Below are 18007 nucleotides of genomic sequence, written 5' to 3' on the forward strand. Positions count from 1 at the left end.
TACTGCTGGATTTCAGCAGGATCCCCCAGATCATCTTACACCGGATAGGTAGGAAACACCTGATAGAAACGATTCCCTGATGATGCACACTGTGGATTTTAGCCTCATCTGATTGGAAAACTGCTTAAAACGTGCTAAGCTAAAGCTAACTTCCGGTTGATAGTGAGTTCACGATGTTGTGCTTAAAAATCTGTGGTGAAGTTAGTTTCAAGCTGGATATTCGATATTCGCGCTCCGTGGGCCAAGCAGTGTTTAGCTCGCGGCTAATCCGATTTATGTTCGCTAATGTCGGCCAGCAGTTCACCACCGCTCCCTTCCCAAGCGCTCGGTGCTTCACTTAGGGACCGTCAACAAATTCCCGAACCAAACAGTGCTGACATAAAAATATTAATAAATGTCTTTCCTTGTGACCAACTCACATATAAAGTGCTAATTCATGCTTTTACATTAGATAAATTACATTTTATTGAATTTTAAAGCTATAAATAATATTTAAACAATTTAAATTTTAAATAATATAATCTTTTCTTCAATAGCTCCCAGGTCATGTGACCTGTTGACCCAAAATCAGTGTGAAATTGTTCTACTAGTCTCTGTAAATGAGGTACACTCATTTGATTTTCATTTTAACCATTTTTTTTATTTTTTTTTTATTGAAATGTGGGACTTAGATTCCAAGTTATGTCACCTATGCATTTGCAGCTAGTTGCAGCTTTGGCTATCTTGCCTCTTTTAAAGTATTTTGCTGGTCTGAATCTCTGTTCTTTTTTATGGTGTGTCACTAAACCAAGACGTTTTACAGTAAAATAGATTTCCCTGTCATCTGATTTTGGGATGTTTTTTTTCTAAAAGTATAAATTGCATTGCATCCATTAAAAGTGCATTTCGCACGAGCAAAAAAAAAAAGGACACATTTTTTAATGGCTGCTGCTGAGATTCATATGCTGATATTTAAAAGAAAGTGTACAACGTGGATTTATTTTGTTGAATTGATCATATGATATATCAGTCCAAGGGTGACGTAATTGACTGGCGATCTTTGGGTTTGATTTTTTTCCCACTCTTTCCTTGTTATCTTTATTTTATTTTGCATTGTCTGTAGTCACTTTTGCTGTGTTTATGTTGTTCTTTTCTGTCCATTGTCTTTTTTGGATTTCTCTGACATTTAGCATCATTTTAATCATGTGTTATTTCCTTGTTTTTGTCCTCTGCTTTGTCCTCTGTTCTTTCCTGTGTTCTCGTCATTTTGGTCCTCAGTCCTTTTGTCATTTGGTTCTCTTCTCTTTCCTCATTTTGGTCCTCTGCTCTTTCCTCATTTTGGTCCTCTTCCCTTTCCTCATTTTGGTCCTCTTCCCTTTCCTCATTTTGGTCCTCTTCCCTTTCCTCATTTTGGTCCTCAGTCCTTTTGTCATTTGGGTCTTCAGTCCTTTCCTCATTTTGGTCCTCAGTCCTTTTGTCATTTGGGTCTTCAGTCCTTTCCTCATTTTGGTCCTCAGTCCTTTTGTCATTTGGTTCTCTTCTCTTTCCTCATTTTGGTCCTCTGCTCTTTCCTCATTTTGGTCCACTGCTCTTTCCTCATTTTGGTCCTCTTCCCTTTCCTCATTTTGGTCCTCTTCCCTTTCCTCATTTTGGTCCTCTTCCCTTTCCTCATTTTGGTCCTCAGTCCTTTTGTCATTTGGGTCTTCAGTCCTTTCCTCATTTTGGTCCTCAGTCCTTTTGTCATTTGGGTCTTCAGTCCTTTCCTCATTTTGGTCCTCAGTCCTTTTGTCATTTGGGTCTTCAGTCCTTTCCTCATTTTGGTCCTCTTCCCTTTCCTCATTTTGGTCCTCAGTCCTTTTGTCATTTGGGTCTTCAGTCCTTTCCTCATTTTGGTCCTCAGTCCTTTTGTCATTTGGGTCTTCAGTCCTTTCCTCATTTTGGTCCTCTTCTCTTTCCTCATTTTGGTCCTCTGCTCTTTCCTCATTTTGGTCCTCTGCTCTTTCCTCATTTTGGTCCTCTTCTCTTTCCTCATTTTGGTCCTCTGCTCTTTCCTCATTTTGGTCCTCTGCTCTTTCCTCATTTTGGTCCTCTTCTCTTTCCTCATTTTAGTCCTCTGCTCTTTCCTCATTTGGTCCTCTGCTCTTTCCTCATTTTGGTCCTCTGCTCTTTCCTCATTTTGGTCCTCTGCTCTTTCCTCATTTTGGTCCTCTGCTCTTTCCTCATTTTGGTCCTCTGCTCTTTCCTCATTTTGGTCCTCTGCTCTTCCCTCATTTTGGTCCTCTGCTCTTTCCTCATTTTGGTCCTCTGCTCTTTCCTCATTTTGGTCCTCTGCTCTTTCCTCATTTTGGTCCTCTGCTCTTTCCTCATTTTGGTCCTCTTCTCTTTCCTCATTTTGGTCCTCTTCTCTTTCCTCATTTTGGTCCTCTGCTCTTTCCTCATTTTGGTCCTCTGCTCTTTCCTCATTTTGGTCCTCTGCTCTTTCCTCATTTTGATCCTCTGCTCTTTCCTCATTTTGGTCCTCTGCTCTTTCCTCATTTTGGTCCTCTGCTCTTTCCTCATTTTGGTCCCCTGTTCTTTCCTTATTTTGGTCCTCTGCTCTTTCCTCATTTTGGTCCTCTGCTCTTTCCTCATTTTGGTCCTCTGCTCTTTCCTCATTTTGGTCCTCTGCTCTTTCCTCATTTTGGTCCTCTGCTCTTTCCTCATTTTGGTCCTCTGCTCTTTCCTCATTTTGGTCCTCTGCTCTTTCCTCATTTTGGTCCCCTGTTCTTTCCTTATTTTGGTCCTCTGCTCTTTCCCCATTTTGATCCTCTATCCTTTACTCTGTTATGTCCTCATTTTCATCCTCATATCCTGTTTGCTGTCCTGCCTGTGGTTGTTTTACATAGAATTCACGTTTATCCATTGACTGTTCCCTGTCCTTCATGGTATTTTGTTCTGTGTAGTCAGCAGAGTGTTCTTTTCGTGTAAAAATAAAGATATAAATAAAAAAATTAAATAAATAAAGAGACCCTTATTGGTAGAATAACAATAGGTTCCCACTATGCTTTGCATAGGGCAGGCACCAATAAATAAATAGAACTAAGACAATTATTGCTTATTTAATTTTCAGTTAAACTGCTCTCCATATTTGGGGCACATTAGATATCAAAAAATAAGCTCCCTCGTTGTCTCCTCTCACACCTGCTCCTTGTCAGCTCGTTAGTCCTCCCTTTGTCTCACTCAGCTATATATGCTCTCCCTCTGCTCTCACTCTTTGTTGGTTCCTTGTCTTTGCTGTCCTCCCATGCTGTTGTCCACCTACCTCGTCTCTCCCTGGCTCATCGTGTTTTTTTTCCCCAGATGACTCCATAGTTCTGGTTTGCTTTTCATTATTAGTTGGATTTTTGGATTCCTGCCTTTGTTTACTGTTTTTGCCCCATTAAACTGCAAGAAATCTCCTCAGCCTCTCCGCCTCTGCATATGGGTCCCCAAACCATAACTAAACCCTGACACTAAAATAAACTGTACCTGCATGAAGTACCCTTGTCCGTACTCCTTGGCGATCTGAATACCAAATGACCTTCAACCACTTTCAATATTTTTTATTATTGGTTTGAAAAAGATAAAGAACCAGCGAGAACCATTGTTCATACGTTGGAACTGCCTCCGTAAAGCCTAAAGAAATGAAACCCTTCGTAATGGCATCAATGCCTCCTGCTGTTTGCCAAAGATTTTTATTTTTATCGCTTTGCCCTTTCCTGAAACGGCCCATTTTAACAAGAGCTAGCTGAAGAGCTTAATCTGAGAAGGACTTCGCTGCAGCAAACAGAATAGGTCAGTGACAGACCACCGTCAGTCTCATACCTTATATGGAAATGGGACAATTGCACTGAAGGTGGTGCTGTTGTCTATATTATCCACAGACTCACGATTTTTTATTTATTTTTTAATCTGTGTCGTATGTTCACTGTTTGGGCGAAGTTTCAATCTCAGCATGTATTTTAACTTCTCTCTTATGTACTTCAGCGCAGTACATAACATGCAACTTTTGTAAAATCAAATGAACATGGCGCGGAAGCACCACTGTTATGATGCAGCACCTGAAAAGAAAACACGTTGGAGTCTTCGATGGCAGTGAAGAGAGCTGATCAGTAGGATGAGTAACCATGTTTGTTTCGTTTTAAAGTGGGGAAACGTAACGTTAGTTTCTCAGGTAGCTCATCTGATGCTTTCCTTACCTTGTTAGTAGGTTACAGACAGTGATAAGGTTGGCTACTTATTTTACTTTTAATTTCATTTGAATTAGCTTAAGCAGCGTTTATATTTACTTTATAAATAAATTAACTTGCAAATTATGAGGGCAAGGCTTTTAAAGTTTAAATCTTCCGGCAAAGATAAAGTAAAGAAGATCCTGCAATTTATGGAAGTAAAGCAGAATACAATCCAGCAAGATCAGTAATATGTCAATTAATTATCTGCCACATTCCCATGTAAATATCTGTCTTTGGAGGATGTGTTTTTTAGCACCCCTAGTTCTCTCATTTTTATTCCAAATACAATTTATAATTTGAATCACAGGCTATTTTTATCTCTATGGTTAAGTATTTTCTCAAGCAGCAATTTTAACTGCTATACTTTCCTGTCTTAAAAGGCAGAACTCTTCTAGTCTAAAAAAAACTCAGTTGTTGAAATGGGGGGACCTATTGTTTGAGCCCCTTAGGAGCTTTAAAAAAACAAAAATGTCTTTTTTTGCACTTTATGAAACAAAGTAGCCTATATTTTGTGGATGTACAGCTACATTTCTCATGTAAGTTTGCGTAGTTTTAACAAACATTTATTTTTCATATTGCACCAGTACAGTTAATGAGCAACCTGTACTTGTGTGCTTGTTTGTTCTGTCTAAAATAGAGATGTCCCAATCCAGGTTTTTGCACTTCCGATCTGATACCGATACTGGCCGATACCAGCCTATCCGAGCATGTATTTAAGTTTAAGTTAAAGTATTTAGCCTTAGTTGTAAGACTCATGTTGAAAAGGGTTTTAGTACTCTTGATAACATCTAGCCAGCTGAATTAGGTGGGGTTGAATAAAACACAATGATTGGTAACTACAAACTTACCTGTCTATTAAGAGATAAACACAAACTGGACAAAATTATGAATAGCAATCTAATATTGCACAGTGAGCAGTAAAACCGTAAAGTTAAAGTTGCTATATTACTGTAAGTTTTAATAAAAATGCAAAACAGACAAGAGTGGAAAATATTCTATTAACTTAGAATCAGGACTCTACTCTTGAAAAAAAAAAGACACTGCTTAAAAAAAAATCAGTGCAAATAATAGTTACACAAAAATGCCTTATACTCCCCAATCTCCTCCACATCTAGTCTCCATCTACACATCGTGCAGGATAAAATAATCCCACACGGTTGACATTTTCCCGAAACTGGAAAATACGGACCGGATAAAAAAAAAAAAAACTGGATCGGCATTTTTACATGCATTGCCGATACGCATTTTTTTTTGCCAATATCGGCAATATAGCCTAGTCTAAAATGTTTATTTTGGAATAGAGAGGTTAATATAAAAAATATTTTTTGTCCGATTCATCGATTAATCGAAAAAATAATCGGCCGATTCATCGATTTTTAAAATATTCGTTAGTTGCAGCCCTAATCTTATTGTTGTAGCTCTGCACAACAGCTCAATGAGAAGTGAGGTGATTACCTGTGAGGGGAGGAAAATTGTTAGTGAAAGGAAGTAAATGCTACTGATTACTACAACTAAAGCACATCTTTGTGTACAATCTGTTACGTGTGGTAGTGCTAAGATGGAGTGACTCAATTCTTTTTCTGTGTTTCCTGTTTGTCCACACTATTAAAGGAGGGTCCACGGAAATGTGCTGTGGGAGTTGTTTGTGGTGTTTCATAAAGGTGCTTAGTGCATAAGGATAAAACATCAAATATTTTAAACAAACTTATATAAATATATATATATGTGTGTGTGTGTTGGTATTTTTTTCATTTAATTATTTTAGATAACATCAAATTTTAAATAAATGAATATTGGTTTCATCCTTCAGAGCAGACACTACTTATCGTTGTAATTGTACCTTTGGTTTAGATTTATACTGTTAAGAGATGAATAAACCTTTACTGTTTAAAATTTGAATCATCATTCATCTATACTGCTGCGAAAGACCAACTAGCTGCAATTGCATAGGTGGCATAACTTGGAATCTATGGAAGTAAAGTCCCACATTTGATTAAAAAACAAAAAAATGGTTAAAATGAAAAACAAATAAGTGTGCCCTTTAGACTCAGACTAGCGGAACAATTTTAAACTAGGAAACTATTGACAAAAAATACTAAATTTGAACTAAACAAATTCCTAAAAAAAATAATAAGTTAGAATGAAAATCAAATGAGTGTGCCCCATTTACAGAGACTAGTAGAACAATTTCACACTGATTTTGGGTCAATAGGTCACATGACCTGGGAGCTATTGAAGAAAAGATTATATTATTTAATATTTAAATAGTTTAAATATTGATTATAGCTTTTAAATAAAAAAATATTTATCTGATGTAAAAGCATGAATTAGCACTTTATATGTCAGTTGGTCACAAGGAAAGACATTTATTAATATTTTTATGTCAGCACTGTTTGGTTCGCAAATTTGTTGACGGTCCCTAAGTGAAGCACCGAGCGCTTGGGAAGGGAGCGGTGGTGAACTGCTGGCCGACATTAGCGTACATAAATCGGATCAGCCGTGAGCTAAACACCGCTTGGCCCGCGGAGCGCGAATATCGAATATCCAACTTGAAACTAACTTCACTGCGGTACATTTGCTCCAATTAAGCCTCTTGTTTATTCCTCTTGTACACTGCGATCTGAGAAAGCCCCTCCATTATTTCTAGTGCTCCTGTATTACAGACTTTACAGTAAAAACACGGCGAGAGAAAACGGCTACGTCATGCACCGACTTTCTGTTTTGAAAATACAAGTGTAGGCCTAGATATTTATTTTATTGATATTTAATTATCCTATATACAAAAAAAAGGATGTTTAGAAACTTCATATAAAACTAAAAGGCGTATCTCATGAAACCAGAGCAGCACCTTGATCCCTTATAGATGTTGTGTCACTTCATTACTAAACCTGGAAACTCACTCTATAAAGGCTATTAATAGACTTGAAATGCAAAAATATCAAAGGTGTTACTGAAGCCAATGGAGAACTATGATCCAACACTGATTTGTTTGTTTATTCATATAAAAATGCATAAAATTAGATGTTAAAGATTTGAAATGCAAAACTTAAAGGTCTAAATTTTGAAGCGAATAGAGTGCTATGATCCAACACTGATTTTGAGTCAGTTGATCTCATGTCCTTGAAGCTATTAATCAAAATGTTAATATTTCCATATAATAAACTTATTTAAAATAATGTGAGATTTAAATGGAGAAATAAGAAGATGGAGTATAAATATCCAACACTGATTATTGAAGTCTCCTCCAACCTGAAGGGGGAAGCCATGTTTTTATGGTGGAGAACCATGGTCTACGACTTGGAAGGACTGATTCTCATCCCGGCTGCTTCACATTGTGCTCTGAACCACACCAGTGCATGCTGTAAGTTTCTGCAGGAGGCAGCCACGGTACCAGGTAGCATTTCAGCCACTGCTGAAATGCTACCTGGTACCGTAGTTAGAACTGTAAGAACTCACGTCTTTTTCTCTGCTTTCTGGGATGTTTTGTATTTTTGAGATCTTAAACAGTCCAGGAGTCAAGATCTTGTAGAAAAACGTGGGTCTGCAAAAGATGAAAGGCGGTGAGGCAATATGCTACTGTAAGCTTGTTTTTCTTATTGGGTTACGACATCTAGAAGGGTTGTAATATCAGATGTGTTAATTTAATCCCATTTTTGAATTGGTGTCATGTGCGTGCTTTGGGCATTAGACTCGCAGCCAAGATGTCTGGAAAAACAGAGAAATAAGAGAGCTCTTTAAAAGTCAAAGTGTGATTCAGAGAACTGTGTAACACCCCTCCTAAAACACCTTCACTGGATCCATAAAGCAGCAGATCCACTTCAAGATCCTCCACTTCATTTTAAAGCTTTCAATAACCTTGGAAAGTTTTTAGGTTCCTAATCGCCTTTTATGTCCCAGTAGAAAGCATTATCATCCATTTATAACTTTTTGTCAGGTGCTATTTCAGTCCTGCTTCTGAAATTTAGGATGTTTTTTTTTTTTTTTTACATTTTTTTATCCTACATTTAAATCCATTAAGTAGGTTTTATGCTTCATTCTCTTTAAACACACTCATTATTATTTCACTCTCTCAGGAAAATGTATCACTTTGAATCAAATCGTCAGGAATTTTTTTTGTTTTTGCAAATCTGCCATTTTAGTTAATAAACTCATAGCTTTTATGTATTTTATGTGAATTTTTCTAAACTACATCCCATATGTTTTGTAATCTGTAAGGTTCATTTATTTTAAACACTTAAGGGATGAAAATCACTGATTTCATTGTTCATAAGTTTTAATTGATATACATGTGTATTAATATTTTTGGAGGAAAGGGAAATCAAGTTCTCTTAGATTTTCATTTAGAAAAATCAAATTCAGATTAAAGTGACATTACTTAAGATTTTATCCTATTGGAATATGTTATTCATTCTTTTTTCTCTATTAGGTGCAGTGTTTCCCTCAGGATTTTAGGAGACTGTGGTGGGAGAGCCTCTGACCCTCTTGGGTTTTGCACATTTTTAAGCGTTCTGTATTCCACAAAAAGGGGGACGCCGTTTTTTTTTTTTTTTTTTTTTTTTTTTTTTTTTTTTTTTTTTTTTTTTTTTACATTGGGTCCTTGATTTTACATTATCACATCATGTTCTACTCACCCATGTGAGTTTTGTGTAATTTGGAGCTGTTCTGAAGATATTCCGTTATATCCAAGTAACGTCTTCCTATGGGCAACGAGTTGAAGGCACAAACTAAACTGTTCATAATTTATTTTTTATGGTACGCCAGCATTCATAACATGTAGGCGAATTACTGTCCCCCAGACATCTGTGATTATATTTTTTATTATTATTTATTATTATTATTTATTTTCTTTTTCTTTTTTCCCTTGTGGTCCACTAAGGAGCCTACAAATCATTATCTTAGAGAGGAAAACACAATGGACAAGTTGATTAAGTGACTGTTGTTGATATTTAAGATAAAACATTTCAAATTCAGTAATTTATTTTAGACCAAATAACATTTTACATTTACATCATGCTCGCTCCCTGAGGGTAAACATGCTGTGGCTCTGACTGCAGCGCTGAGAGGGACTCCTGCAGGGTTGGGATGGGGGAGGCGCCCCACGGCAGCACCTGCTGCGGGAGGAAGAGTAGGAACGATACGTGCTTTCACCCAAGAGTCTCTTAAAGCCGCCAGTGACACCAGAAAAGTCGCTAGATTAGTCGCTAGTCACTTTTTTTGAAAAAGAGTCTCTGGAGGGGTCTGAAAAGCCGCTAAATATAGGGGAGGGCGGGACACGCGCCTAGAAAAAAATATACCTGTCGCTTGGAGTCGGTCTCTCCTGGGGAGTAGAACCGCCACAGACCATCTATGAGCGTGGTGCGCAGTCTTCCTGTCGCTTGGGTTACGGGTGGTATGAAAGTACAGCTGTGGAATGGTCTGATAAGCTGACACATCTTTTTGTTGTTATTGTTGTTGTTTTTTCTCTCTCTGTCTATATCAGTCTGTGGCGGGCCCAAACGAGACTGTGGCGGGCGCACTGAGGTGCTATTTTTTTTACATTTTCAAAGTCAGAGCAGCCAACCCCTTTTCTCTGTCTTAGTCAGAACCTCAGACATTCATGGCACAGGGACAAAGCAACATACCACAAAATCATGCAGAGATAAAGTGTCAGGTAACACCTAAAACACTGTAAAACAAGGAAAGAAAGGCAGATTATTTTTACTCGCGAGGAGAGTAGGAAGAGACCGTGCAGGTACAACTCCACCCCACTCTGCCGGTCTTCAGCTTTCTCCTCGTTATTTATTAAAGTCAGAGGGGGGGTCCCTAGTTAGACAGGCTGAGGTTGCGCTAAAGGCCTAGGAAACAAGAAATACAATTCAATTTGCATTTAAATGTCTTGCGGTCAAATGGTCCGAGAAACCAGAGAACCTCCTGGTTTCGTTAAGCTTGAGCAATACTTCCTGAGAGTAGACCTATAATGCTTGTGCAACACCTCTCTGGAACAGTAATATGCCACACATTATACATCATAAGAACAAACATTAAGTATCTTGTACATAATTATTCCAACATAAAGCTAATATCTCTGAGTGGCTGTTGTGGAAATAGAGAATTTGGTTTGTGACTAAAACCTGTGCACATTTTTCTACTACTGTGTCAGACCATGTTTGGACCCTTTTCTCTCTCTGGATTTGCCTAAGTTTTCATCTCCAGGTCCGTCCATAACATTATGGAACATGGTGACAGCAGAAAATGAACAAAACCAGACCCGTCCTGTTTTTAAACAACCACAGGCCTGATAATAAACTTTTTGTTTTTCCAGTCCTGAAGGGAAAGGTAGTTGCTGCTGAGTTTTTTTCTTTTTGTTTTAAAAAGATAATTTTTGGTTTAGATATTTAAGGATGGATCTAATTTGATCAGAAATGATTATACTGACTCTACAACAATCATTGTTTAGTGAAAGCCAACCAGACCGTACATTATCACCCTCATTTTCCCACAGATAAAAGTCATGTCAAGAAAGTCAGTCTGTCAGCAAGAGAGAGTTGCCAAGCTTTCTTGAATAGTTGGAAGTCCATGGAAATGGAAAATAAACTAAAATATATGTTCGATCACTTTACCCTTTACTGACTGCTGCCTCCAGGCGGGTTCAGTCCTGGAGCTCCCCCACCTCAGTCTAAACAGGGTTAGCCACTTCTCAAACAAGAACAAATATTTCATTAATTAAAAATTTTTTTAGTAGCAGAGATAAGGAAAGCCTTATTTTTAATTCACCTCCTCCTTGTTTCCCGACAAAAAAAATGTCTCCAGTGTCTCTGTCCTCATGGTTCTTGCACACACACACATTGGGGAGCAAGTTGCAGCTCAGGTGAGTTATTAGGGTCAGGGGTTCAGAGCAGATGAAATTCCTCCATTTTGTCTTGTTTCCTCTTATTTTAACTCATCATTTCCATCCGGTTGCTGTGACGGTGTGTGTGCGTTGGGGGGTGGCAGGAGATTGATGCTTGTAGCAGGCTGTCTTTCTGTGGCGGGGTGATGGGAGTGGGGGTCTGAATTCCACAAGGAGCGGCTCCGTTCAGGGAGTCCAAGTTTAAAAGGCAGGGAGTAAAAAAAAAAAAGTGGTTAGTTTAAGGAAGAGTTTCAGTGTTTGAAATGAATCAAAAAATCAAGTTGTTTATCTTTACCATATAAAAGAAGAAAACCTTTTTCAGGAAAGGAATGTCGTTTAATCAGTCGCCCCACTTTATCCTTCGGCCACTTTAAGTCACTTTTCCTCTCACCACATACTTTTCTCATCACCAAATTTTGGCCTTTTTCTCAACATACTTTTCTCAATGTAATTTAGTTTTTTGGATTATTTTCTCCATTTTACAAGCTTTAATTTCACCTTATTTTATGCCCTACTTACTTTCATTCTGTAATAATTTAATAGTTTTTTTAGGCTATGAGTTATTAATTTCCTGTAAGAGTTTAAATTTTTTGTTTCTTTAAAAGCACCATTGAAATTAAAATTCCTTAACTTATTACTTAATATAGTGTAAGTTTAATATATCATACAGTTTAAATGTTTTTAGTATCAGGTTTAAACACTGCCCTTTGCCTTCTAATTTTAACCCATTTCCCTCTGGAGCTGAGAGTTTCTTTGAAGTCCCCTCGGCTCCATTCATCATTTGAAACTTTTTTTCTCTTTTTTTGTTGTTTTTTCAAAACCCGTAAATCTTCTTACCATACCTTCTTTTTAGCCTCTAAGTCCTCACTCCCTTAACCTTCTAACGGGGTATTGAGGCTGGAAGACTGCTTCCTCCAGGTGGTACCTGACACTTCTAACAATCGCTGTCCTCGGAAAAAAGCAGTCAAGGAGAATTCTGCCTCGACAAGGCCAAATTGTAGCGGGAAAAAAGTATTCAACTATGCATGCTAGTTAAATAAACTGAGATCATCATACAGCCCTAACGGCACTGTATTCTGCACCTGTTTTGATCTGATCAGAATTTGTTCCCCCTTACTAACAACAATGGAAAGTAGTCAGAATCAAAAGAAATTGCAGACACTTTGGTTGACAGTAACATGTTATGAATAAACCTTAAGAAAGAATCTGGCTTGTTATGGAAAGAAGCTATGTCTGGTCTACAAACACCATCCTGCAGACAATGGTGTGGCCTTGAAGATGAATCAGACTGGGTGAAAACTTTTATAGTGAGTAAATAGGATAAAATACTATATAATAGAAGATAAATCTACATTTTCTGACAACAGTTACTCTCAGGATGTAGTTTGGCAAGCGACAGCTCAACACAAAATGGGAAAGGTTATAACTACAAGTTTGATCTGAAAAAAGGAATAAAATCATCCTTTGTTCGGAACTGCAGGGCTTACAGTTCTACAGCATAGTGGCAGATTTCCAACTTGCATCAACTGTGGTTGTATTAGAAGAAATGGGATTGTGTATTGAAATGTATATTTTAAAACATCAGAAAAGGTTTCTGTTCGAGATAGTTAACAAGCTAGCTGTTAACTGATGCAGGTCTGCTGATAGCACGGCACGGTAGTGATCTGAAAAGGGGTCCCTATGTCCTCCAGCAGTCTAAGTCTATAGCAGCATAACTATAGAGATAGCTCTGGATAACCTGAGCCACTCTAACTATAAGCTTTTTAAAAAAGGAAAGTTTTAAGCATTGTCTTAAAGGAATAGTACACCCAAAACATGATTAGCCTTCATTTTCTACTCACCCCCATGCTGAACAACACTCTGGAGTACTTTTTTGATATCTCAAATGCATCTGGAGATCTGGGAGGCTTTTTGCTGTCTGCTGACATTCAAATAATGGAGGTCTATTGTGCCCGAGACAGAAAGGTCCATAAAAGTCCACAAAAACGTGTCAATATTCCTCCATACTGCTCGTCCAATGTATTCCAAGTGTCCTGAGTGGGTAGCATCCAGAATTTACTCGAAACAAAGTAATTTAGAATGTTTTTAGAGCATAAACAGTAGTGTATAGTATTTCCTAAAAGCGCGTTCACGAGTCTACGGAAACCGCGGCAGACCAAACCAGACGAAAGTGCGCATTCAGCTCGGCAAAGAACTCCTGCTCTTCCTCAACACTGAAGTCCTCAGACATTTTTCTTTCGTTGTTTCTTTCTTTGCACAGGTAAACAGCACATTTCTTCTTCTACGCTTGCATTATCGGCAGAGCAGACGCTGAATGCGCACTTTCATCTGGTTTGGTCTGCCGGCTTCCGTAGCGTCCTGAACGCGCTGGCGCGCGCTTTATGCGCTTTATGCGCGCTTATGCATTTGAGATATCAAAAAAGTACTCCAGAGTGTTGTTCAGCATGGGGGTGAGTAGAAAATGAAGGCTAATCATGTTTTGGGTGTACTATTCCTTTAAGAGCAGACATGGTGTCTGCCTCACAGGCTAAAACTGGTAGTTGGTTCCATGGTCGAGGAGCCTGATAACTAAAAGATCTGCATCCCATTCTACTTCAAGAAATTCTAGGAACCACTAGTAAATCTGGAGACTGACAGATAAGTGCTCTGTTAGGAACATAGAGAATGACCTGATATCTGATATAAGATCTAGTTTGACCATTGAATGCTTTATATGTGAGGAGAATTCAATTCACAATTCACTGAAAACCTTTCACAGCTCTAAAGTAATGGTTCAGAGAGGGTAATCTCTAACTACATTGAGAAAAAATCAAAATCTATATTCTAATTAATTCCTATGAACATATTGCAGCTCAAAAAGTGATGTGATCAATTGACTCAAAATCGTTGTTAAGTTATAACATTCCACAGGGTAAAAAGGTGACACCTTTAATTTTTGCATATTAAAGGGGAACTTCATTTTTTTTTTACATTGGCCCCTTGATTTTACGTTATTACATCATGTTCTACTCTACCCATATGAGTTTTGTGTCATTTGGAGCTGTTCTGAAGTTATTCCTATAGGTTATATCAAAGTAACTTCTTCCTATGGGCAACGACTTGAAGGCACAAATTAAACTGTTCATGCGCCAGCTACCGTTTATTCATCCGGTCCACTGAACTGCTGCTAGTTTTACTCACATGCCTGGAAGAGGTCTTGTGCTACTACCACAGAAGGTCTCGCTCTTGAAATGGAATTGAACGATTCAGATTAGCTAGCCGAATTAATAGAAGAAGTAGAGCATAGCCGCCCGGGCTTCCTATTACGACTCCAGTCCGGCGTCATACAGGCGCTGCTTTGTTTTAAAAATGTATAAATTAGGGATGCACAATATTGGGATTTTGGCCGATATCCGATATGCCGATATTTTAAAATAAATCATGTAGCCGATAACCGATATCGATACTGATGTTAAAGCTGGACAAAAATAAGTAGTCATTGAAAATAGCAGTTTTGTTATCCATTTCTGACACTTTGGAAAATAATATACTCAAATATATTTTCATATGCTGATATCAAATTGATTTTTAAAAACGCGGTATCTATTTTACTTTCAAAATCTCGTGAAATTTCATCGTTCTGTTACGAACTCTCATGATATTTTGCAAATTCTTGTGAGATTTTGTTAGTAAAATAGACCAATACCGCGTCAATGTATCAACATATAAACATATGGCAAAATTTTGTGAATTTTCGGGGGATTTCGTAGCATAACGATGACATATTGCAATATTTCATTAGTAAAAGAGATTGACATGGTGTTTTTAAATGGCAATATATCAGCATATGAAGATATTGTGATATTTTAATGTATCAATATTTTTTCCCTCGTCTTTAGAAGTTTTTAAGTCTGTAAAAAAGTTTTTGAGGAAGAATAAGTAGTATTTATTTTTTTTTTTTTAGACTTTAGAAACTCAGAAGCTGATCAAATATCGGGTTAAATATCGGTGGGGTGGCCGATGTCCGATATTCAGTTTTAAGGCCGATACAGGCCGATACCGATAGGGGGCCGATTATATTGTGTATCCCTAATATAAAAAAAAAAAAAAAAAACGTGGATGTCAATATGTAGTCATTCGCCTACATATTATGAATGCTGGCGTACCATAAAGAATAAATTATGAACAGTTTAGTTTGTGCCTTCAAGTCGTCTGCCCATAGGAAGACGTTACTTATATATAACCTAACGCAATATCTTCAGAACAGCTCCAAATGACACATAACTCATATGGGTGAGTAGAACATGATGTAATAACGTAAAATCAAGGGCCCAATGTAAAAAAAAAAGCTTCCGCTTAAGTATCTTTAATCTTTTGATTTAATTTAAAAACTAAAACACTCAGACGCCTGAACCTGGATTAGATTATTCCAAGCTAACAGTGGAGAAATTTCATTAGAACATTTTTGGAAATCAGCTCAACCTTTGACACATTGAGCTGGGGTCTGTCTCTTCCAGGTAGAGGTGTACAGGAAGCGCTGCTGAGTTTAGGGTGTCTCATTACTTCCTCATTTTCCAGACAGTCACTGTGGTGCTGGATGTAAATGCTTTACTTTCCTTAATAATTGTTTGTGGGGAAATAAATTTAGGCCAGAATGAACTTCATATCTTCAGGTTGCTTGACAGGATCCACTCGCTCCTCAACCTCAAGGATAGAGTTTGGTGCTTTTATGTGAGGTGTCCTTTATTTAACCACCAATAGAACGCTGTGTTTGCTGTGTTTGTCTTTCCAGACCGCCTGCAGGATTATGTTGGAAAAGAGGAGGAATTCTCTGACCAGCAGCTCTGTGGACAGGAGAGGAAAGCCAGTTTGGACCAAGAGGAATCGGAACATCCGCAGATTAAAGAAGAGCATCAAAAGCCAGAACATCCCTGGACAAAAGAGGAAACCATGGAGCTCCCCATAAGTGAGCAGAAAGAGCAGCTTGTTCTGATGCACGAGATTAAAGATACAAGAGAGAAACCTTTCCCATGTTTGACATGTGGAGAAAACTTTCTTAAAAAAGAGCATTTATTGGTTCAAACGAGAACTCACACAGGTCAGAGGTTTTATTGTCTGTCCTGTGGAAAATTTTTCACAAAGAAATCTTGTCTTGATACACATATGATAATTCACACTGGTGAGAAGCCTTTTTCCTGTACCATTTGTTACAAGAATTTTACTCAAAAGAGTAATTTGACTACTCACATGAGAATTCACACAGGTGAGAAGCCTTTTGAATGTCTGTCCTGTGGAAAAAGCTTCACTAATAAATCTCATCTTGATACACACATCAGAATTCACACAGATGAGAAGCCCTTTAAATGTCTGTCCTGTGGAAAAAGCTTCACTAACAAATCTAATCTTGATAAACACATCAGAATTCACACAGATGAGAAGCCTTTTTGCTGTAACATTTGTAACAAGAAATTTACTCAGAAGGGTAGTTTGACTTCTCACATGAGAATTCACACTGGTGAGAAGCCTTTTTCTTGTAACATTTGTAACAACAAATTTAATCAAAAGAGTAGTTTGACTTCTCACATGAGAATTCACACAGGTGAGAAGCCTTTTGAATGTCTGTCCTGTGGAAAAAGCTTCACTAACAAATTTAATCTTGTTACACACATCAGAGTTCACACTGGTGAGAAGCCTTTTTCTTGTACCATTTGTAACACTAAATTTAATCAGAAGAGTAGTTTGACTTTTCACATGAGAATTCACAAAGGTGAGAAGCCTTTTGAATGTCTGTCCTGTGGAAAAGGCTTCAATGACAAATCTAATCTTGATAAACACATCAGAATTCACACTGGTGAGAAGCCTTTTTCTTGTACCATTTGTAACGATAAATTTACTCAAAAGAGTAATTTGACTACTCACATGAAAATTCACACAGGTGTGAAGCCCTTTGAATAAGTCACAGCAGCTAGATGCCACAGGAATGAAATGTAGAGGTGTTTACCATGTTTGACTGGTGATAAAATGTCCATCTAGAAACTCCTTCACCTCATTACATGAGAAACTCACGAGTCAAAGTCCTTTTTTTGAGGCAAGTTTTGAGAAAGCCATTAATTAACAGCTCTGTTTATTAGATAGGTGTTAGGTGTTATATAGTAAAGCCTGTACTCAGTTGCTGGATGAATATTTGGAAGTGAACATTTGAAAGTTCATTATTTTGGACCTGAGTAAATTAGATTTCAATGGCCACAAAATGTTGCCCTAACAAAAAAAAAAAGATTTTTAAATTTATGATTTTTAAATTTTTCTGTAATGAGGGGAATAAACATAATAAAGTGCAACGACAACATCTTGGTTACAGATGAAGCAGGTTTGCTGTCCATAGAACAAGCAATTGATAAGTTATAGATGTTGAAATTAAGGGGGGAAAAAAGGCAGACCCATACTGTGCAACTTTTGCTTGGTGTTGCATATCTTTTTCTGAATGAATTTATTAAGAAAAAAAACTCCAGTTTTATTTTGTACACCAAGAAACTTTTAGTTGAATGATAAGCTATCGGCTGGCTATATTCCAGAAACAGACTTTTATTCTGATGAAAATATCCTCAGATGCAAAAGCAAAGCTAGGACAGATTTAATGTGCTTTGCTCAGTTTTGCTGATGTTTTTTTGGAGGATTTTCTAAGAGATCAGCTGCAAATGATCAGAGTTTAGCTAATTCAGTGTCTTGTTGGCTTTCATTAGCAATGCATCAACCAGCCCTGCTACGTGTGTTGTTGAAACCAGGCCCACCAAAACTCCAACTGTTTTTGGCCCAGTGTTAGAGCTATGGTCAATGGATATTAGAATGAAGTAGATCATCTATAGAGGAGTCTCAGATGTAGATTTGGGACATGTATAAGTGTGTGTCAGTCTCAGAGTTAGTCAGCTACAAG

At 37.7% G+C, this 18007-nt stretch overlaps 1 protein-coding gene across 1 annotated transcript; it reads left to right on the forward strand.

Moving 5' to 3' along the window:
- Positions 1–12: 12 nt before the first annotated feature.
- LOC119797501 (gastrula zinc finger protein XlCGF8.2DB-like) lies at positions 13–17203 on the forward strand. The gene is made up of 2 exons (XM_038306593.1): positions 13–48; positions 15869–17203. Exon 2 carries the CDS (start codon positions 16027–16029, stop codon positions 17029–17031), a length of 1005 nt encoding a protein of 334 aa, XP_038162521.1. The 5' UTR covers positions 13–48; positions 15869–16026; the 3' UTR covers positions 17032–17203.
- The last annotated feature ends 804 nt before the right edge of the window (positions 17204–18007 follow it).

The sequence above is a fragment of the Cyprinodon tularosa genome, unplaced genomic scaffold (assembly GCF_016077235.1).
Source record: "Cyprinodon tularosa strain WSP-4 unplaced genomic scaffold, ASM1607723v1 ctg1159, whole genome shotgun sequence".
NCBI classification, from domain to species: domain Eukaryota; kingdom Metazoa; phylum Chordata; class Actinopteri; order Cyprinodontiformes; family Cyprinodontidae; genus Cyprinodon; species Cyprinodon tularosa.

Bases quoted from the DNA above. Each gene is read 5' to 3' on its own strand.
- LOC119797501 (XM_038306593.1), top strand. From the start codon at position 16,027: ATGGAGCTCCCCATAAGTGAGCAGAAAGAGCAGCTTGTTCTGATGCAC.